The following is a 23429-nucleotide window of genomic DNA, read 5'->3' as shown; positions in this document are numbered from 1 at the left end:
ACCTAAGGTCCAGCCCCAGGTGGGAATGCTGGTGATGGAAGAGAGGACTGAGCATCTTAGGTCTGAATCCTAGGAAGGTGGCAGTCCTGGGGTTGCCATCTGCCATCCCCCAGCTCGGAGACTCTGGGCACACTCCCATCCTTGCTGGGCCTTAATCTCTGCCTTTGTGAGATGGGACTGCATGCTCTGCTCGCAGAACTCTCAGGGCTCCTGAGGTTCTAGGAGAAGGATGGGATGTGACTCTGAGAGGAGAAATGCCACCAGGTGAGGGCACACGCCTGAAGTGCCATTGTGGCGTTCGTAACTTCAGCTCATCCACGTTGCTCCCCCGGGCTAGGAGGTGATGCTGTCAACAGATTTGGTCAGCAGGGGCATGGCCACATCCTCTTTCTTTCCCAGGCCAGCTCTGGGGGCTCCAGGGACAGACAGGACCAGGCCTGGCATATAGGAAACTGGCCTCCAGTATGCAAAGAGTTTGCCGAGCCTGGCTGGAAGTTGCAGCTCAAGAAAAGGTGTTTAATGCAAGATCTGTACAGCCTGGAGGAGATATCTGCTCCCCATAAGGAGGGGATGAAGGAAGGAAGGGGGTTGGGAGGGAAGGGGCCAGCATGGGATGAAGCAGACCAGCTGGGCCAACCAACTTCCTGGTAATGACTAAGTGTGGTGATGAAAGTGTGGCTTTCACTCAGTTTCCCAAGTGGCTTGAGGCCAAAGGGTCCCCAGAGCAGCTCTCCCAGTGGTCCCATGTCAGCGCTGGTACAAGAGTCCACTGGATACCACGACGTAGCCCTGAAAGACAGAGACAACCATGGGCCAGGTGAGAAGCCGCACGGGGTCCGTAGGACCCCCGTCGCCCAGCAGCCTGGCCCTAGCTCAGGCTCTGCCGCTCTTGCTGTGTGTCCTGAGCGCAGCCATTGCCTCTCCAGCCTCAGTGTACTGCTGATTCTCATGGACGGCAAAGCATCCACTTTGCAAGGCTGCTACTGATAGATGGATGCAGCCAGATCACACAGGCAGAGCGCTCAGTGTGGAGCTGAGCTTGATTCGGGCTTCATACATGGTCAGGACCACCTCTGTTTTATGACCTAGAGTTCAGACCACTGAATATCTTCTCCAAGTACAAGCCTCTCTAGCAAAACCAGGCATACCTCCCCCCCAAAATGTCCCCTACTGTCTACACTGCACTGCAGAAACTTCTGCGGGCCTGCTGATTTTTTCCTTCATTCCTTCCTTCCTTCCTCCCTCCCTCCCTTCTTTTTACTTCCTTCCTCTTTCTCTTTCTTTCTTCAGTCTTCATTGAGCCTCTACTACGATCCAAGCCCTATGCCAGGTGTTGGGAACCCAGCAGAAAAATAACCAGAACCAGTCCTTGTCTTTGTGTAACTTGTACATGGTCCAATAGGGTAACCATTAACACCTGGCTAATTACAGTTACCCCCTCTTATCCATGGTTTCATTTACCTAAGTATAACTATGGTCCAAACATATCAAATGGAATATTCTAGAAATAAATAATTTATAAGCTTTAGATTGCATGCCATTCTGAGTCACATAATGAAATCCCATGCCATCCTACTCATCCCGTCCTGGATGTGAGTCATCCCTTTGTCCGGTGGATCTACACTGCATGTGATTCCCACCCATTAGTACTATCTATCCGCAGTTTCAGGCATCCAATGGGCATCTTGGAATGTGTCTCCCCCTAGATAGGTGAGACTACTGTACATTTACATTAAGTAGAATAAAGTAAGATTTAGAATTCATCTTTTCAGCTACACTGGTCATATGTTGAGGGCCCAAAAGTCACCTGTGCCCAGTGGCTGACAGGGGCCACTGCCTTGGACAGTGCAGACCTCTGTCCTTGCAGGAAGTTCTATTGAGCAGTGCTGGTCTAGGGACCTTTGACTTCAGTCCCAAGTGGCTGGATTAGGGGGTGCCAAGGTGAGTCAGCCACTGACCTTGCCCGACAAAGGAAGTCTTGGGGAAATTCCCACTAAAAGCCCTGCTCCCACGTGTGCAGATGGTTACTTTTGGGGGGGCAAGTTATTAACTGCCAATTGCCTTGGGACCATAGTTCTCAAGCAAGGAGGCCATCCTCCCTGAAAGCCCTTAGCCAGTCCCTCTTAGGGAGTGTGAATGACACAGATGTTGGGCTTGAAGGACCTTGGTTAAGTTTTCTGTCCCATGCACATCTTATTGAATGAATTAGGAAGAATATTGTCCTTTTGTAGCTCAGGTGAAACAGAAAGAAGTGGTAGGATGTCATCCTGGGCCCCCAATATCTGATCCCAACATTAGATCATTTTAGAAGTGTCAGGATCCCCTCCTACCATCTGGCCTGTGGAGGTTTGTGTACAACCCTGGAAAGACTCCCTCTCTCATCCTCCCCCAGACTCCAGAGGGGTTGTGCCTATCCCAGGGCACAGAGTCACATCACAGTTGGTCTGAATCCACTGAGTGTGACCTGGTGTGATATTTGATGAGGGTGAGTGAAACCTTTGCTCCAATGTCACCTTACATTTAGAATTTTCCATCTCATCGCAGCTGATTCATGCATGGTCTGGGCAGGGGGGCATTCCTAGGCCTGGCTGACCCTGAACCCCACTGTGTGCTCTAGTAGGAAGGGAGGGAGAGAAGTGACCCCCAACCTCCCCAAGTCCAGCCTCCCTCCAAAGATGAAGGAGGCCCCTCTGGTCACACTGAAAGGGTCTCACCTCCTGGATAAAAACCTCAGGAGTGACATACTGGAGATTGACCACGTGGGGGAGGGCAATCCCCATGCCCAAGAGAGCTGCAGGAAAGAAAAGAGAAATCAAGGTCAGCCGGTAACGAAGTGCCACCTGAAGCTGGCCCTGCGCTGAGGTCTTCACATGCATCATGACACCGAGGTCCACAGATACTCAGGAAGTGGGAACTGCTATTACCATACCCACTTTATAGAAGGGAAAACTGAGGTTAGGGGAGGAAACAGAACTTAGCTAAGATCACACAGCTGCTAAACAGCTGAGCTAAGATGTACGCACAGGCAGCAGGACTCTTAAAGCCACCCTGTTAGCCTCTGAGCCTGGGATGTAGGAAGGGGCCAAGATAGAGCCTGGAGCAGGCATGCGGGTGGAAGGGGCCAGAGGGGCCATACAGGGAAGAGGGCAGAGGGCAGAGCTCACCATTGAGGTGGTCCAGCAAGGGCTTCTCAAACACTTCACCCATGAGTGTCTGGACTTGGTCAGTCTGCAGCCATGGAGCCAGGGAGATGGGGACCACGGGCCCATTCCGGCAAGGGGCCAGGAGAGACACGTGAACACAGAGACAGATCAACCGACAGAGGTGCAGCAGGAGGGACGAGGGCAAGTCACCCCTGTCTGGGCTTCAAGCAGAGCCCAGCTGCTCCCAGGGTCGTGTCAGCATCCAGCCCCCAGGAACTGCTGGCCTGAGAGTCAGCTGAGAGACACGGGCACACGTTCCCCTTCCCTGGGCTCAGGGCCTGCCCCACCCAGTGAGGGGGTCTCTGGAGACCCCAGTCCCATACTCACATCAATGAAGCCCAGATTGGAGGAGGCCACGGTGAGCTGGACATTCCTGAAAGGGAAGCCAGAGGGGAGGGGTGGGAATGGGGCTTAGTGCTTCTCACCTGCTTACCACACCAGCTGCATCCTAAGCTCCTCTGACTGGCACTGTGACAGGCAATTGCAGGCCCATTGCACAGAGGAGCATACTGAGGCTGCTGGGTCCAGGAGGCCTCACTTACCCCAGCACAGATGTGGTCCCCCGAAGCCTCACCTTGGACACGGAAAGCTGGAGGCTCAGGTTCACTACCTGGGCACATGGGGAGAGCAGGGTCAAAGGGCACAGAACCATGTGGGAGCTCTCAGCTGGCCACCAGATATCCCAGTCTCCCACCCACACCCCATCCATTCAGGTGCTTGTGGAACACAGGCCACTGGGGAGGTGAACAACAGCCAAAGAAATCAGATAAGACCCTTTCAGAGAGTGCTGGGTGTCAAAAGGAACAGTGGTATGTGGAGGGGTGGGGACCATCTAGAAGCCTGCCTGGAGGAAGACTGCAGCATTTAAGCTGAGACCTGAATGATGAGGAGAAGCTAGACTTGCCAAGAGTAAGGGGAAGTGTGTCCTAGGCACAGGGCACAGGGCGTGCACAGCATGTGCAAAGGTCCTGAGGCAGGAAAGTCTTGGCACATTGACGGAACAGCAAGGAGACCAGTGTGGATGAAAAGTGAGAAGCACCTGGGAGGAAGTGAGGCCTCCCTGAGAGTCGCCCACCTCCCGGCCAGCCCCATCCAGCCCGCCTCACTCACCACATTGAGGGAGAAGAGGTACTGGAAAGCCGAGTTGGAGGACGGGGCCAGGACTTCCACGAAGGGCTGCAGGCGCAGCGTGGCGTTGTTGGTGTGGAACGTGACTGTGGGCGTAGCACCCAGCCTCACCTTGAGCACCAGGGGCATGGGCTCGGGGAACTGACGGGCCACCTGGAGAGCAGAGGGCCAAAGGGAGGAGGGCACATGGGGGCAAAGACTGGGTGGACTCTTCACTCATCATTCCTTAGATGCTGATCAAGCCACGGCTGTGCCATAAGTGCCCAGACCACAGAGGTGGGTCCACCCCTGACTCCCACCCTTGGGGACACCCAGTTGATGGGTGGCCACATGAAGACAGTCACAGCCTGTGATCTGTGCCAGGAGGGAGGGTAGCTCAGGGATGTGGGAGCACAGGAGGCTCCGGGACCAGACAAGGGGTCTCGTCCTCCCGTGGGGGGCAACCCTTGAGCTTGGACTTGGATGGGTCAGGGGAAGGAAGCAGAGGAGATAGTGTAGGCACTTCTTGCCCGCTGCACGGAAAGGAGGAAATGGTGCGATGCCTGGCCGGAGGAGGGGCCACCCCGAGACAGAGGACGTGCAGATGGAAGGGCAGATGCTGAGCCAGCAGAGACCCCAGAGCCCAGAGAGCCTCCTACCCCAGTGCCAGATCTCAGCCCCTGGAATGACCAGAAACATCACCCACCTCGGGGATGAGCTGGCCCAGCACAGAGGTGTTCAACGGGTTGTTACTCGAATTCTGAAATCAACTCCCAACACAGGACAGGTTTTAGAACAGTCACTCCCCAAGCCAGACCACCTCTTGTCTCCCCACCCCAACCCCTCTGTCTAATCCCCACCCTACCCCTCTGTCTAACCCTTCCAATAGCCACCCTGTGGCCCCAAAGCTTCAACTGCCCCACCCACCCAGGATTTGGCCTCAGCAGGGTCTCCCCAGGCTGGGTGACAGGGCACTCCTGCCCCGCGTGCCTAGGGTGGCAGGACCAGCTCTCACCAGCTGCGCTGTGATGTCCAGGTTGAGCGCACCAGCCTTCTGCATCAGCATGATGACAGAGTCAAACAGGTCCTGGGAGAGGCCCACGGTGGCCATGGCACCCTTGGTGCCCATGTGCTGTGGCAGCACGAAGGGGGTGGAATCCACAGGCAGGACGATGGGTCTGCCCAGCAGGAAGAGAACAGCCTGTTGAGTTGGGGGTGAGGAGGAGAACAGAGGCGGGGCCTCAGTAGGCAAGCGGCTCCATGGCAGACCCTGGGCTGTGAGATGCCACCCACCCCCGAGATGCCATGCATGCTGTCAGCCTCAGCCCTTCACCTACGTGCCACGCTCCCTCCTGGAATGCCATCCCAGCTCCTCTCCCCTCATCTCTCCTGCCGCTTTAGGAATCTTGCAAAACACCAAGGACTCTGGAGGTAACAAGGCCCCAGCTCTGAGTGGAGCAGGAGCCACTTACGTTGATATCCAAGGAAATGTAGTCATTGGTGATGGTAGGTGTGTCAATCATGGTGTAGCGGACCTGGGACTCTGGACCCACAGGGCTGAGGCCTGAAGGAAACCAGGGTGCAGAACAAAAGATGGCATATTCAGCATTATCCACCAATGCCTCATTTAGCCGGGCATCCCAGGTGGCACTATTGGTAAAGAACCCGCCTGCAAACACAGGAGACGTAAGAGATATAGCTTTGATCCCTGGATTGGGAAGATGCCCTGGAGAAGGGAATGGCTACCCACTTTAGTATGCTCTTTTTTAATTTTTATTTATTTTTAATTGGATGATGATTGCTTTGCAATATTGGTTTGATTTCTATCATACATCAACATGAATTAACCATAGGTATACGTAGGCTCCCTCCCTCTTGAATCTTCCTCTCAAGTCCCACCCATTCCCACTCCTCTAGGTTAGTACAGAGCCCCAGCTTGGGTTCTCTGAGTCATACAGCAAATTCTCATTGGCTGTTTACATATGTTAGTGTATATCCATCAACAGATGAATGGATTAAGAAGTTGCGGTACATACATACAATGGAACACTACTCAGCCATAAAAAGGAATGCATTTGAGTCAGTTCTAATGAGGTGGATGAACCTAGAGCCTATTATACAGAGTGAAGCAAGTCAGAAAGAAAAGTGAATATCGTATACTAACACACGTGTGTGGGATCTAGAAGGATGTTACTGATCAACCTGTTTGCAGAGCAGCTGAGGAGACACAGACATAGAGAACAGACTTACGGGCAAGGTCGGGGAGAAGAGGGAGAAGGGGAGATGAATGGAGAGAGGAGCTCTCCAGTACTCTCACCTGAAGAATCCCGTGGACAGAGGAACCTGGCAGGCTATGGTCCATGGGGTCACGAAGAGTCAGACATGACTGAAGTGACTGAGCATACACATGCCCGCATACCTCATTTAGCCAGACCCAGACCAAGAGGCGTGAAAAGGCCCCATGAGTAAGCAAATTTAAGTTGCAAAATGCACACCCAAGAGTCAGCTGCTCACAACCTGCTGATTCTTAGACACCATTCTAACAGTTTGGGTTCCTACTTTCCCAATCAGCAGAAGACTAAAGGCCCTAAATCAGAAAGGAGAAGGGTCATTCCAGGCACAAACATCCCCTGACCAAGGCAAGATGGAAGCAAAGACAAGGGCAAGAGCTGATCTTTGGTATGAACCCGGGTCCAAGGCATCTTGATGAAGACAGTCCCTCTGAAGGGAGAGGGAAGAGACTAAGGCTTATTGAGTTTATTGCATACCAGGCACCTAACCCGGGCTGTCTTGTACAATAGCAACACATTGGAAAAGTAGAAATTTTGATCCTTATTTTTAGATGGAATTATTAAGCCCAGAGAGATGGAGTGACTTCCCTAAGGTCACACAGCAAATGAGCCAGAATTCATACTCATATCCTTTGATTCCATCCATTTTCCTTAGCTTCTCAGTACCTCCTGTTAAGGTAATATTGGGGTTGGTCGTAAGGAGGGTGGGGGAGCTCAAGAAATGTTCCCCAGACTTCTAGCTGGGCTGTGAAGTGTGGACAGGATGATAGGTGGACGTGTGAGGAGGAGAAACTCTAGGTGAGCTGATTCACGCAGGGTGCTGGTACCATGCTGAGACTTTAAACTCAGAGCTTCTGATTTTCCATCTACAAGTTGGCGATAACAACGCAACCTTGTAAGATTGGTAAAATTTGCCCAAGAAAGCCAAAGAGCTACCCTGATATAAAAACACTCACTGAAGAAGTCACTGCAGGTAAACGTAGACGCTGCCCGGCATCCTTCCTGGCTTAACGCCAGTACGTCGCCCTGCACGCCTGTCCCAGGCTCGGTAAGGGGTTAGATACAACCCCCAACTCAAAGGCAAACCAACCAATGTCCTAGGGCAGCTGCCAATGACAGACAGCTCTGGATTTCGCAAAGTCAGTGATGGCAACACAGGAGAAACTCCAGAGTCCCAGGCAAAGAAAGTCCTCAGGTACGAGAAGGTACACTTCAAACAGAAGCAGCTTTAAAAATGGGCTTGTGAAAAGAGAGAGGATGCCCTGAATTTACCTGGGGCTCGCTGAGCACAGATTTCCTCCTGAGTCACCAGAGGATGCATTCTTTGATCAGTCTGGGAATGGGTGAGTAATTACCAATAGTTCCTCAATACTGATAAATACTGATAAATACCACTAAAAAGATGAAGCTGACCTACTTCTGTTGCTTTTAGTTCCATATTGTAAATTGAAGACCTGTCAGGGGCTTGTTTCTGGAGAATGAAATGGCAACTCACACAAGTATTCTTGCCTGGATAATTCCATGGACAGAGGAGCCTGGTGGGCTACAGTCCATGGGTTGTAAAGAGTCGAACACCATGGAAGTGACTTAGGACACGTGCCCATGTGTGCGTGCACATACACACGCATACACACACACACACACAAAACATTCAAAGACTTGGTTCTACAATTTGGAGACTTCCAAATTCCACCAATAATTGTTCAGACATCCTATGACTGATCTCCCAGAGGTCAACTCTGATGCAAAGAAGGGGTCTTTGAAGGGTCATGGGGATCCCAGAGGATTTCAGAGGCCCCAGCCCCCTCCCCAGGCTCCCAGGTCTTACCAATTAAAGTGCCCAGGTGGACATTGAGGCCTTGCACCAGGTTGGAGATTCTCAGGCACAGCTGCAGAAAGACAGAGGCTCCAGCAGCTCTCAGGGCTGGAGGGGGTGAGGCTGGGAGGGTCTAGAGGCCCTGGGAGGAAGACTCTCCCAACTTGGACACCAAGGCCTGGGAGCCCTTCCTTCCACCACCAGCCAGTGGGCCTCTTCCAGCACCTCCTCTGGGCCCTGGGGACTCAGAGGGGACACTGGGGCCTGTGAGCACTAAGGAAAGAACAGGGCAGTGGGGCCCAGTGGGAGTGGCCACAGCCAGGCCCAGGAAACTGAGGCAGGCAGCCTGCTGCATACCGGCCCAGAGGCCCAGCTGATGGACGATGCTCCCTGCAGAGGATGCAGGCTGCAGTCAGCAAGCCAGGCCAGGGAGACTGGAGTCCTCCCAGCCCAGCAGGCCACCAGAAGTGGATTAAGCTGGGGTCAGTGTGACAGAAGGTGGGGCAGAGAAGAGACTGCAAGGCCGGGGGTGGTCATAGCTGATCCAGGGAGGACTTGGTGAGGCGAGGCCAAGAGGCAGGTCAGCTCAGTTCAGTTCAGTCGCTCAGTTGTGTCCGACTTTTGCAACCCTATGGACTGCAACACGCCAGGCTTCCTTGTCCATCAACAACTCCTGGAGCTTGCTCAAACTCATATCCATCAAGTCGGTGATACCATCCAACCATTTCATCCTCTGTCATTCCCTTCTCCTCCTGCTCTCAATCTTTTCCAGCATCAGGGTCTTTTCCAATGAGTCAGTTCTTCGCACCAGGTGGCCAAAGTATTGAAGCTTCAGCTTCAGCATCAATCCTTCCAAAGAATATTCAGGACTGATTTCCTTCAGGATTGACTGGTTTGATGTCCTTGTAGTCCAAGGGACTCTCAAGAGTCTTCTCCAACACCACAGTTGAAAAGCATTAATTTTTCAGTGCTCAGCCTTTTATATGGCCCAGCCCTCACATCCATGCTTGATTACTGGAGCAGAGGAGAGGACTATACTGGCTTCTGCCTTCCAGCCTCAGTGTTCTCATCTGTAGCATGGGGATCCTGAGGCCTACCTCTTGAGCGTGTGAAATGGCACACAGTGGGTTGCCTTGGTCTCCATTACTGCCACTACTGGAGGTAGGGTGGGTGGGAAGGGGCAGGGAGGGAGAGTAGGGCCCTGGCCCCTGAGACACCTTTGCTCACCAAGTCGGCCCCCCGCAGAAAATGACAGGAGCTAACATGGTGGCCTTCACAGCAACACTCACTCTCCCCAAACCGCTGTAAACTGCACATGTTGTGATGCACTCAGCCCCACAGCCTGCCCACCAGGGGCTGGCTAGGGACAGTGGTTCTCTCTCCTTACAGATGTGGAAGGAGGGGCAGAGGGGGGCCAGGTGACTTGTCCAGGGTCCCCGCTGGGAAGGAGGGGACCAGGATCACATCCACCCCTGGTGCCCAGGCCCTCATCCACTCCCATTGTGTTCTCTTTTCAGAAGCTACGTGGCCCAGAAAGCACTCCACTGCACAGGGCACCAGGGTGGTCTGAGTGGAGGAGCCTCCCTCCCCTGCAGCCCCACAACCGCCAGGTCATTGCATTAGACCGTCAGCCCCGCCTCCTCCCTGCCCTTCTGGGGAAAGTGGAGGACCCTCAGGAGGAGCACTAACAATCCCTGCCTGCGACCCCCCTCTTCACTCGCTGCCGCCCCCCATCCTGCAGGCTCTGGCAGGTGCTTTACCTTGCTCTTCAGCACAGCTTTGATGTGACTCTGCAGCGGGGCCAGCATCGCGGGGGCTGTGCTGAGGAGGAGACCAGAAAGGGCCCCTGAGCCCAGGTCAGCACCATAGGGGCCTGTTTCTCCCCAAAGCCAGGGTGCCAAAGAAAAGCCTGTGCCCAGGCCACACCCTGCCACATGCCAGGCGTGGAACCAGCACAACTGACTCCACAGTGGAAGACACCAAGCCACCAAGAAGGGGCCATTGGTCTCAAGATTTGGAAGTGGCCAAGAATGAAGCCAAGTGGAGTGGGGAGACAGAGGGTGTTGTGAAGGCTGGACTTGACCACATCCAGCTGGCTTCAGGGCCACTGAGCCCAGTGAGGCGGGGCCGTGGCTGGCGGGGCCCAGGCCTGCTCCCTGCATGGGCCCCATTTCCCTGTGGCAAACGTACTGCAGTGCCTTCCTCCCTGAGCCGTGGGGCTGAGTCAGTGTTTCAGAATGGGGATCCACGAGAAGTCACGGTTCCTTGGTTCCCTAACACGCTGACATGAGGCATGGCCCAGACTTGCTGAGTGGCCTCTTGGGGAGGCAGGAGGAAGGCGCCAATGTTCTCAGCGGCATCAAACTCTGGGCTCCTGTTTTTCCATCAATAAACCATGAGCAGCCCCTGCCCACAAGGACTGTGAGGGACCGTGGGGGATCATGAGTTACACAGGCTGAGCAGGGGGCCCAAATGGGAATAGATTTATACCCAAACCTTGTCTTAGGAAAAAGTCCAGTCTTTGGGTAAATGTTGCTCCCTTTTAAGATGCTAAAATATTCAACCACCTCTAGGTGAGCAGAGGAATTCGTAGCAGTGGAGTCGATCAGGCTGCCGAGTTTGAACCCGTGTGCTAGCTGTGTGGCCCTAGGCAAGTCACTTAACCACTCTGTGCCTCCACTTGCTCTCTTGTAAAATGAGGGAAATGCCTCCACCGACCTGGTAGGACTACTGTGAGATGACTCACAGGAAGGGCCCAGAACGTGCCCAGCACACAGTGGTGCTCTGGAGGTGGAGTGGCTGTCAGCCTTAGATGCCAAAACAGGAGCAGCCACCTGACTCACGGGGAGAGCTTGGCGGGTCCCAGCCCCTCCCTGGGCCTCAGACTCCTCATCTCCGCAGGGCGGAGCAGCCCTCCGAGGTTCCCGACTGAGGCTGCCAGCCGAGTCCCTCTCCAAACAGGACGTTAATGGCCAGTGTGTGCTGTCACATGGTGCAGAGCAGCGGTGGAACCACGGGCTCTGGCCACACACTCGCTGTGTGACCTTGGGCATGTCCCTTCCCTTCTCTGAACTTCAGTGTTGTCAGCCATAAAATAGGTATGATGCTGGTGGCGATGGGGCGGGGCAGGGGCAGGGCCAGCTCTCAGATCCATCATCGGGATTGGATGAAGTAGGAAGTTCAAGAAACAGCACCATAGCCGCGATGTCTGGGTTCCAGCGGCCCAGCCTCCAGTACCCACCTGTTGCGGCCATCAAACACGATGGCTTTGTCGAAGATGGAAAAGCAGCTGGAGATGCTGACCAGGGGGGTCCCGATGGAGCCCTGTTCCACGGAGGTGTCAGCCAGCAGTGCTATGGGGAGCAGCAGGTGCAGGGGCTCCGGGTCACTGTGGGGACACCAGTCCTGAGTCCAAGTGGCACTGCCTAGCAAGCCCACAGTGACAGATGCAAGACCCCCTCCCCCAGCCAGGGGTCTCCACCTGCTGACCCCTTAACACAGGCAGGGACCCTACTCAGCATGAGATGGTCCCCCCGGGGCAGGCTGGACACACCCCCAAACTCCACTCAGGGTCACAGACACTGAATCAGATGACTGTGAGCTCTGGCTCCCCGGACCCTCTTGTGTGAGACCCTGGGCCAGTCACTCCCCATACTGAGCCTTAGATTCTTCTTCTGTAGAAATGGACATCAGATTGGTGGTTCCTATCTCACAAGGCTGCTATGCTGAATTTTCTAGAAAACAATCATGTGAAAACATCCTACTTGAAGGCTGGCCCACTAGCACTCATAAATGGTAGTATCAGGACAGAGGAGTTAAAATAAGAACACTCAGCCCCTGGTTTGAAAATTAAATGCATATATAGTGACTGATGCACAGAAACAAATCTAGTATTTTATTGAGCACCAGGTGCCTTGCACATGAAAGGGGTAATATAATTTTAATCATAGCAGTGAATCCATCCACTCAAACCTCCATTGCTTGCTAAGTCGCTTCTGTCATGTCTGACTCTTTGTGACCCTAACACACCAGGCTCCTCTGTCCATGGGATTCTCCAGGCAGGGATACTGGAGTGGGTTGCCATTTCCTCCTCCAGGGGATCTTCCCAACCCAGGGATCGAACCTGTGTCTCTTACATCACCTGCACTGGCACGAGGGTTCTTTGCCACTAGCGCCACCTGGGAAGCCCTCAACCTCCATAGGCATGTTGCAAAGGTTTGTTTTCTTTTGCTTTGGTTTTTCGCAAAGGACGAAACAGGGTCAGAGAAGTGCAATGACTCTCTCCATTTGCATAACTGTTGAGCAGGGTCTGGATTCTCAGAAATGCTCTCACTGTCTCACTCCCCCATGGAGAGTGGGGGAGTGAGAAGGCACTGGAGAGAGAGAGTGCTGAACAGAGTTAGAAGGTCTGAGTTGGGATCTTGGGATTTGCTAAATCCCTTTCCTCCGTTTTACCTTCAGAGAGTCCTTGAAAATCCTCCCACTCCCAACAAGGAGACTGACTCACCGGAAGATCTTGAAAGTAAAATTGGTGGCTGCCAACAAGCGTATTCCGAAATCGGCAACAAATGTCAGGTGGAGGTGGGACACATCGACGTTCAGAATCTGAATCCTGCAGGGTGGGAGTCAAAGCGACAGGGCAGTCCCCATCAAACCATGGCATCAACTCTGGGGCGTGTGCTCGGAGCCTGTACACACTGTTGGTATTTATAAAGGACCTCTGACAACTAAAACTATGGGGTGAGGAAGAGGTAGTGAGTTCACCATCATAGGGGGCATGCAAGCAAAGGGTAACCAACCTGCCAGTAGGGAAAAGATGCAAAGGGCATCCCAGCATTAGGCATGAATTAAGTGAGATGATGATTACCCAGGTCTTGGAGGGATTTTAGTTTCTGATGGAGATCTGGAAAGCTGGGAAGGTAGGGAAAGAAAAAACTTTGGGATCCACAGAAGGCAGAAATCCCCCTCTAGTCAGCAGCCTTGGCTTGTAGCACTTTAGCAATGGAAAACTCAACTCCTTTCAAAGCTGCTTGTTCCAATTGCTCAGCACTCTCCAGCTAACCTATGATTTCTTTTTTTCCTGAATAAAAGTCTTTTTTCTCTCTCTCTCCGGCACAGTAGTTAGTTGTGGGAGATGGGGCACTACAGAGTGGTGTAAATGTTAAAGTGAACGTGTTAGTCTCTCAGTCATGTCTGACTCTTTGCAACCCATGGACTGTAGCCCACCAGGCTCCTCTGTCCATGGACGTCTCCAGGCAAATGTTAAAAGTCACATCAAAGTACTCTCTGTTAGCACTTGGGTGACATCTTTCCATGGCTCTCCTTGGGACACAAACTGACCTAGAGCCTGCTTCTTTTCACTTGACAACCATTCTGGATGTGATCCCACATCTACAAACAAGGACTTCGGGCGCTATTTTCCAACAATCGTATGATTGAGCCTCTGTGTGGCCAGACTGCAAATCATTTAGGGATCCTTGACCTTGGGACACTGATGCTCCTGGGCCCGACATCATCAGCCCAACCCTACCCCAGGGTCTCAAACTGGGGGCTTCCACACCAGCTGCATTTTCATCCGCACAGCGTTTACAAGTTTTAAACGTTTTTGAAACGAGTTGCCGTCATTCAAAACTTGGTAGATTTTTATATACACAGATATGGTTCTGGGCTCTCCTGTGACAATGCAGAGTGGTGGAGCCTGCCACACTTGGCACCATTTAAAGATCAGAGCAGGAGGAAAGTCCACTAGGAGCGCCTGAGAGAGCCCTTCAGCAGCCCATGACATGAGACGCTTAGCTTTCATTCCTTCCCAAGCAAATCCTTTACTAAATATTTGAGTTTGTGTGTTGTTTCTAAATCTCTTCATTGGGGAGGATGGGGGGATGGAGAGGGAGGTTCAAGAGGGAGGGGACATATGTATACACAGAGCTCATCCACTTTGTTGTTCAGCAGAAACTGGCACAACATTGTGACGCCACAATACTCCAATTTTTAAAAATTAATTAAAAATAATAACAAGTGTAAAAATAAAATCAGAAGAAAAAAAGCAAAACTAAATAAATAAATCTCTTCATCAATTCTCTCAACACTCCAGATCAGGTTTAATTATCTCCAAGAAGGTGTTATTAAGCTCTTTTTAATGGCTTCAACTTTGTATCAACATACCACATTTATAAACTTTGTACCATAGACAGCGTAGCACCCATTTTTACAATGCAACGTACACAGAAGGAAGAAAGTACCTGTTTGTTGTTGATGATGATGATGATGGTGATGAAGAAATTAAACTGCTGCTAGCAACAGTCAAAAAATGTACATGGCTTTTTATAAGAATATATGTATATACATACATATATGAGTTCCTATACATGTATAGTATATATACATGCATATACATATGGATTTTCTTGGAAATCCAGAGTCTTGGCTGTAGTGAGTCTGTTTCCCACTGGATGGGGACAATTAGCCCAGTTCCTAAAAGTGTCTGAGTCTGAGGTGCTCCCACCTGCCTCTGCCTTTGAGTCTCTGCTTTATGGAGAGGGATATATTAGACTCACATTTGTGTCTAGATTCAATGTTAGGCTTTTGGAAGAAGTAGCCAAGGTCCTGTCAGCCCTGGGGACCTAGGAGCCAGAGTTTTAGACTCTGTGCATAGAAATCTACTAATTGGGAGGCATCAGACCCCCTTGGCTGGTCCCAGCTCCTGCAGCCTCTTGTGCCCACTCACCCGGCAGGTAGGAGTATCTAATCTGGTGAGGGAAACACTCGTCTAGCTGGTGGGGGGGAAGCACTCACCTGGAGGTGAGCTACTCACCTGGTGGGCTGGAAGACCCCTCCACTCCTGTCCAGGAAAAGCGGAACTGTGACCTGCAGGGCCCTCTGGAGCGGGGCTTTCCCGGCTTCAACCGCTGAGGGGCCAGAGCAGAGTGAGGTCAGGCCATCCTCAGGAGCCGCCAAGAGAGACCGCACCACCCACCATCTGCCCCACACTGTGGGTGAGGAGAACTCAGAGGTTGGAAGGGGCGGGCTTGTCCACAGGCGCACAGAAGGCCACCTGGGGGGCACTACCCCACCAGGCCCTTCCAGACATGTCTTTCCTCTTTGCCCTTCCAAATCCCACGTAGCTACTCTCTCCTCAAAAACAGTAACACCCTTTGCCCTTTTGCAAGGCCTTGATCAGTCTCCACCTCCTTGGGAGCTTCTACAAGGCCCCAAGCAGAAGGAGCAGTTCCCAGCCCTGTGGGGAGAGGGTGAAAGCAGTCTCTCCTACAGGCTGAGGGCTCAGGAGCCTCTCAAAATCTAGGTGCAGATCCACCTCTGCTACTCACTACCTGTGCGGCTGCCCTGTGCCTCAGTTTCCCTGCAAATCAATAAGATGCTTAGAACGGTAGCTGTCAGCTTTCTCAGGATCTCGCACCTCCCTGCCCCCTGCACTTTCCCCAGAGCTTGACTTGGGCAACTGTGGTGTATGCCGGAGCCACAGACATCATGGACCTGTTGCCAGCCTAGGTCACCACTCCCCATATTTTCTTTAACCCTACCAGGTACCTACTGGGAGCCCATAACACTGAGTATCTAGGGAGCCAGCTGCTCAGCTTTTATCTCGGGCACCATCAAGAGCTATATTGGCCCAAGACACACGGGAAAGTGCACTAGACGCCTGCAGAGGACAGTTTCTTAACTCCATTGGCAGCCAGCAGTTTTCCTTGGCACCTAGCAAGTTCCAGGGTTTGACATCACACTATGAAATGCTACTTCCAAGTCCCTGAAGGACTGCTGTTGTGGTTCAATCACTCAGTCGTGTCTGACTCTTTGCGACTCCATGGACTGCAGCAAGCCAGGCTTCCCTGTCCTTCACTATCTCCCGGAGTTTGCTCAGATTCATGTCCATTGCGTTGGTGAGGCCATCCAACCGTTTCATCTTCTGCTGCCCCCTTCTCTTTTTGCCTTCAATCTTTCCCAGCATCAGGGTCTTTTCTAAAGAGTGTGTCTCCAATGAAACATCCCTGTGACCCTTGCAACAACAGGGAGCCAATACCCTGCCATCTCCATTAAGATCTCTGAATCTCTGCCCTCGTGATGGGATGGTCCTTCTTGGACCTTCATCGCAGCCTTAGGGGTACTGGTTTTCCCTTATATCTACCACTCCTGCATTTTTGTTCACTGACTTAAGGGACATGAGTTTGAGCAAGTTCTGGGAGATGGTGAAGGTCAGGGAAGTCTGGCGTGCTGCAGTCCATGGGGTTGCCAAGAGTCTGACATGACTGAGTGACTGAACAACAACTTGTGTTCTTTAGAATTCTTCTTACCTCTTACCAGCCAACTCCCTGTTACTCCAGTTCTCTCTCAATATAGATTAAACTTTGCTTGTTCAAATCACGCACTCAAAAAAAAAAAAATGGTGCCTGTCACATGGGGTCCTTGGAAAGACCCACTCAGGTCACAATAAATATTAGCTCGCGTGGCTGTTTGTAGTTATAATGGCTTGCACTCCTATCATGCTCCCTTTGTGCCAGGCATTGTTCTGAGTGCTTTAGCTTTCCTCAAAATTCTATGTCAGTGCAATATTATACCCAGTTTACCAATAGGTTGAGGACCCAGGCAAGAAGAGGCTGGATCTGGGCCAAGACACCCAGCCCTCAAGGCCCTGGACTTTCTCCCACACCTGGGCTGCTGGGCTGACGGAGGTGCTAATTAAACTGTGGCTGAACTGGACTCACACCCGGGCTTCTGGACTCCCTCCACAGTGCTCCCCTGACATGGGCTTGAACCCTGGGGCTTGCAGGAGGGGATGAGGAGGAGGATGCAGTGTTATAAAAAAGCCTCCAGCCTTGCCACGGAGGAGGTGTGTAGCAGTGCACTCTTGGCAGTGTGTTTCCACTGAAACAAGCATGCAGCTGCAGCTGGGAGCGCTGTCTGGGGACAAAGGCGGCTCGCACAGCGCGGGGAGGGCAGCGGGCCGGTAGTCACCCTCGTGCCACTCTGACACGGATCACTGCCTGCTTTCACTGTCCGCCCGTCTGTCCGGATACAACCTTCCGGAAAACGGCGTGCGCCCCAGGGGGGACCTTGCTGCTTCCCTGAGCCGCCTGCCTCCACACCATTTGTGTTCCAGAACCCTTGAAAGTCCCCTCCTCTGTCTGACCTGAGTTCCTCATGTTGTTATCTGAGTGTGGTCTGGCCCTGGCATAAAGAGCTTCTGATCTCTCACCTCTGACCTCTCACCAACCTTGGTGGGATCCCAAAGCCTTCCCAGGGGCAGTTACAGGGCAGTTTTTGTCTCACCCGGGCCTGGATGTCCTCATTTTGGACATCTGGATGTCTGATCCTCTCCGGGGTCAGACGAGACTTGGAAGGAGGGAATAGAGACGCGGGCTGGACGCCTTGCCAAGAAGGGCCCAGAGGGGGCTGCTGCTTCTCCCTGGGAGCCCAGCAGGGAGGGCCCAGCTCCTGGACGCTCCCGAGTGCAGTGCTAGGTGTGCCTGCCCCAGCACACGCGTGCACACAGCCCCCACACACACACATCCCAGGATGCAGGGCCACAGCATGACACACCCCGAGGCGTGTGCCGTGGCCTTGCGCACGTGCCAGTGGTTAGGCGCCCTCCCAACCCTCAAGCACGCAGGTGGGCACATCATATCTCCATGGATTTTCAAACTCATACCAGACGCGTATAAGCAAAAGGAGCCACTCACACTGACCCATCCTCACGTCGCTTGGGCATGGCAGCCACGTGCACACGGGCACGGCCTGTGCCTCCACTCATGCACCCACTGAATAAACATTTGTTGAGCAGCGCTTTCTGGGGGCCAGGGACACAATGGCAGAAGAGAAATCCAGGTCCCCATGGGGTTTGAGTTCATAGATACACATGTACATTTAGGATTGTACACACACCTACAGGCATGGACACCCGAGCTCACCCTCTCACACACATACATGGCCGACAGCCTGATGGCACATCTCTTACCGTAGCTCAGCACTTCCTTGTTGAGTCTGAACACAGTACCCGGCCTGGAGGCGCTGACCACGGGCGGCAGCAGCAGCGCCAGCAGCAGGCCCAGCCCACACGCCCCAGGCATGGTGGCCCTGGCCCCTTCCCCCCAGGATCTGTGGGCTGGAGTGGGGACAAGCATCAGTGAACTAGTCCAGAATGGCCCCACCCGGGGTGGCTTAAACCCCATCCCAACCCAGAGGTCGCAAACCATGAGCGGCGATCCCAGCCCTGCCCAGACCCCTCACCCCTACACATCAGTTTTTGCATCTCTGCTCTGGGAAGAATCCCCATCCCAGCCTGCTTCTTCAGCAACCACGCTGGCATCTGGTCTGGACATGGTCCCAAGGCCCAGAGAAGACATGGCCTTGCCTAGGACCACGCAGCAAATTAGGAGCAGGTGCAGGACCCAAGTCATGCCAGGGGAGGATGGGGGGACTCCCAGATGGGGAGACTGAGGGCAGTGTCCCATCCCAAGGAGGGAGCCTAGACCCAGTGCCCCAAGGCCAGCGCTGTGTCGCCTGATGCCAGGAATCCAGCCTGGTATTGTGCCCAGCTGTCCGAACCCTCCAGGGAAGGATCCGGGGTGCTTCCCACCCTCATCTTATCCTGTGCTAGGTGAGGAAATGTCCTAAGTGTAGGCCTCTCACATGGTCCCCAGCCCCTCCCCACTCAGCCCAGCTCAGCGGACTTAGGGAGAAGGAGTCAGGCGGGACCAGGGTTGGGGGCTGCTGCTCAGATAGATAACTAAGGCCCAACGAGGCGGCACTTGTCCAGGGTCCCACAGCAAGATAAGGGATGGGCCCTTCTGCAGAAGGCTTTTGGAAGTAGCATCCCCATTGAACAGATGGAAAAATCGAGGCTCCTCCCTGGAAGGGCTCCAGCCCCATCTCTCTTCCTACCTCAGGCGGTTCCCAGGGCAGGTAGACTCTCAGCCCCAGCCAAGCCCTCCGCAGTCCCAAGCAGGTGTGGAACTGCCTTATGAGGCTCCCCGGTGCACAGGGTCCACCAGGGAGGGATCCAGGGAGGGGCAGGTTTGCTTGTGGTTGCAAGTGTTTTCCCTGCAAACATGACCTTTGCCAAAGCATCTCACCCTATGTGTGCAGTGGCATTGCCACGTAGCAAGCTTGCTGCCAGCCGCTCTAAGACCCTGGGGCTGGGCAGCTCTGGAACCTCAAAGACCAGCAGACTTGGAGAAGGATGGCTGCCCCAGGAGGCAGCCCCAGGACGAAGGAGGTGCCCAGAATCAAGGAGATAATCACTTATAGGTGGAATCTAAAATAAATAAACTTATCTATGAAACAGATACAGACTCACAGAGGGAACACACTTGTGGTTGCCAAGGCAGTAGGGAGGGAGGGAGGGACTGGGAGTTTGGGCTTGGTAGATGCAAACTGTTCTGTTTAGAATGGACAAACAACAAGGTGCTAATGAACAGCACTGGGAACCACCTTCCCCATCCTGTGATAAACCATAATGGGAAAGAATATTTACAAAGAATGTATATATACATATATATGTCAACCCCAGTCTCCCATCCTCCCCTCCCTGTTACGTCCACTTGTTCGTTCTATACATCTGTGTCTCTATTCCTGCCTTGGAAACGGATTCATCTGTACCATTTTTCTAGATTCCACATATATGCGTTAATATATGATATTTGTTTTTCTTTTTCTGACTTATTTCACTCTGTATGACAGATTGAGTGGGAAGCTGCTGTAAAGCTCTGTGATGATCTGGGGGTGGGGGGGGGGGGCTGAGGTGGTGGTGTGGGAGGCAGATCCAAGAGGGAAAGGATACATGCATACACAGAGCTGATTCACTTCATTGTACAGTGGAAACTAACATCACATCACAAGGCAATGATACTCCAATAAAAAAATAATGTTTATATGTTTATATTGAGGCTTCCCGACGGCTCAGACGGTGAAGAATCTGCCTGCAGTGCAGGAGACCCAGGTTTGATCCCTGGGTCAAGACGATCCCCTGGAGGAGGAAATGAAAACCCACTCCAGTATTCTTGCCTGGGAAACCCCCTGGACAGAGGAGCCTGGCAGGCTACAGACCATGGGATCACAAAGAGTTAGACACAATTGAGCAACTAATACACACACACAGGAGCACACACACATACGTGTATAACTGAGTAACTGCTGGGTGGCAAAAACTGTCACAGCATTGTAAGCCAACTACATTTCAATAAAAAGACACAAACAGAAGCAAAGAAATAGGTCAGGGGGATGGCTGACCTCCCGCCTGTACCTCCACGGGGAAACACGGCTCTTCTAGCAGCAGCAGGAGGAGACCTGAGTCCCATCCCCATCATCAGCTGAGCCCCATTTCTGGTCACACACTTCCCCCTCATCATACATGGAGCCAAAACTCAAAGGGCAACAGAGGAGAGGGTGTGGAGGACCCAGTCCCGCTGCGTAACACTAAGCTTCTCTCCAAAGGCGCATCCCACTCATGGAGGACTGAGCCTGTCAGCAGTGTCCACGTTACAAACTACAGCCTCCACCTTGGCTGTACGGGCCCCGAAGAACTGAGTGCTCCTGAAGGGGGTTGTCTATACGAGCGTGTCTCAGGGGTATATGTGTGCTTATATGTGTATGTGTTTATGCGTGTAGTCATGCATACACACTGCTGCTGCTGCTGCTGCTGCTAAGTCGCTTCAGTCATGTCTGACTCTGTGCCACCCCAGAGACGGCAGCCCACCAGGCTCCCCCGTCCCTAGGATTCTCCAGGCAAGAGCACTGGAGTGGGTTGCCATTTCCTTCTCCAATGCATGAAAGTGAAAAGTGAAAGTGCACTAGGTCATAATTACTGATGTCAGAGGAAAGTGCGTGATTGTGTGTGGGTGTGCACATGAAGTGTGTGATTGTGTGTGTGTTGCCATCTTGGTTTGTGGTGTCACTTGCCTGTTTATATGAACCTACCTGAGTGCAGGTGTGGGGAGTTCTGTGTCCAATATGTTTAAGTGGACTCAGTATACTGAGTGTGTCTGTGAGGCTGGACATGTCCGTGCAGCTGGGTCTAGCAGTCTGTTTCCTGACATTAGGGGTGTGCATATGTGTTTGTGTGTGTCCATGCATGTGTGCACAGGAGGTGATAGCAGAGTTACAGGGAAGTCCCCTCCGTTCCTCTGCATGGCTCTCCTGGGGTATCGGCACAAAGAGCCCAGGGCTTTCCCCAACTCCAGAATTCTCCATGGCTCCCATTGACTCCACACCAGCCCCTGTGCTGGGTCCTCCCCTAGGGCTCACAGAGCAGACAGGAAGTGTAGAAACCATCAGGCCTTTCCCTGAGAGGCCAGAGTTCCCCTGGACCAGTCCTGCCTTTGAGCCCATGCTCCCCCGCCTCATTCTTGAGGCACAAAGGAATGAGAGGAGCTGGCGGCATGCTCCTTAACATCCTTCTCCTGGCCCCCACTTACCCACTAATGCATAAGACCAGCCCTGCTGGTCCTCACAGGAGCTGAGGCAAAGATCAGATTCAGCGGACAGTGGCGCAAATATTGACCAAAGCCACTCTCAGTGTTTGCTCTCCGCATGAGCACTTCCTCTTCCTCCACATTTCAAGCACCAGGGGGCATTGGGTGCCGGCCAGTAGACACAAAGGAGAGGGGTTCTCACCAGCCCCTCCTCCCTGCAGCGCCATTCTGTGAGCACCCGCTCCATGGAGGCTGGTCTGCAGCCACATCACCCTCCACCCCAGGGATAAAAGCTGGTTCTGCTCACAGCTGTGCTTAATAAATCCCGGGTATTTCATAAAAGCTTGTTCAGTGGGTAAAGAATGTACCATTGAATGGCCCCTGTAGTAATGACTGTGGCAGCATTCCAGAGCCCCTCCTTCACTGAATCTTCCTCTGGGCACTGTCATAGCTCCCTACCACTGCTATAAATCACCACCAGCTTAGTGACTGGCAAACACTAATTTATTATCTTAACCATTTTGGATCTCGGAAGTCCAAGATGGGTCTCCCCGGGCTAAAATCAAGGTACTGGCAGGACTTTGTTCCCTTCTAGAAACTATAGAAGAGAATCCACTTCCTGGCCTTCGTTCCTTGGCCTCATGGTCCCTTCTTCCATCTTCAGAACCAGTAAGTTAGGATCATTATGTTCCCATCTCTCTCCTCGTCTGCCTCCTTCTTACACTTTGAAGGACCTCTATCATTAAGGCCCCGCCTGGGCCCACCTGGATAATCTAGCATATCCTCTGATTTCAAGGTTAGCTGATTGTTAAGTCACTTCAGTCATGTCCGACTCTGTATGACCCCATAGACGGCAGCCCACCAGGCTCCCCCGCCCCTGGGATTCTCCAGGCAAGAACACTGGAGTGGGTTGCCATTTCCTTCTCCAATGCATGAAAGTGAAAAGTGAAAGTGAAGTCGCTCAGTTCTGTCCAACCCTCAGCGACCCCATGGACTGCAGCCTTCCAGGCTCCTCCGTCCATGAGATTTTCCAGGCAAGAGTACTGGAGTGGGGTGCCATCGCCTTCTCCGAGGTTAGCTGATTAGCAACCTCAATCTCATTTGCAAGTGTTAGTCCCCCCTTTGTTACGCTATCTGATGTGAAGAACTGACTCATTGGAAAACAGCCTGATACTGGGAAAGATTGAAGGCAGGAGGAGAAAGCGACGACAGAGGATGAGATGGTTGGATGGCATCACCGACTCGATGGAAATGAGTTTGAGCAGGCTCCGGTAGTTGGTGATGGACAGGGAAGCCTGGCGTGCTACAGTCCATAGGGATCACAAAGCGCTGGACGCAGCTGAGCGACAGAACTGAACTGTTACATTACCTAACATGTTCAGGCTTTAGCGCATGAGCCTCTTTAGAGGACAGTTGCTCTGTTTACCACAAGTACTGAGCCTGCAATTTGAGTAACTGCCATGTCCATGTGAAGTCTCAGTCGTGTCCAGCTCTTTGCGACCCTATAGACTATAACCTACCAGGCTCCTCTGTCCATGGGATTTTACAGGCAAGAGTAATGGAGTGGGTTGCCATTCCCTTCTCCAGG

The 23429-nt window shown here is 52.8% G+C and overlaps 1 protein-coding gene across 1 annotated transcript; it reads right to left on the bottom strand.

Moving 5' to 3' along the window:
- Positions 1–495: 495 nt before the first annotated feature.
- BPIFB2 (BPI fold containing family B member 2) lies at positions 496–19411 on the bottom strand. Its single transcript, XM_069548908.1, has 16 exons — positions 19314–19411; positions 18388–18534; positions 15232–15325; positions 12925–13029; positions 11659–11805; positions 10178–10238; positions 8430–8490; positions 5783–5874; positions 5326–5511; positions 5017–5070; positions 4314–4484; positions 3746–3813; positions 3531–3576; positions 3165–3228; positions 2715–2791; positions 496–789 (listed from the first exon to the last, which is right to left on the bottom strand). The coding sequence occupies exons 2-16, from the start codon at positions 18497–18499 to the stop codon at positions 748–750; spliced, it is 1380 nt and encodes a 459-aa protein (XP_069405009.1). The 5' UTR covers positions 18500–18534; positions 19314–19411; the 3' UTR covers positions 496–747.
- Between the last annotated feature and the right edge of the window lie 4018 nt (positions 19412–23429).

The sequence above is a fragment of the Ovis canadensis genome, chromosome 13 (genome assembly GCF_042477335.2).
Source record: "Ovis canadensis isolate MfBH-ARS-UI-01 breed Bighorn chromosome 13, ARS-UI_OviCan_v2, whole genome shotgun sequence".
Classification (NCBI taxonomy): Eukaryota; Metazoa; Chordata; class Mammalia; order Artiodactyla; family Bovidae; genus Ovis; species Ovis canadensis.
This window is presented reverse-complemented; position numbering and strand designations above follow the sequence as displayed.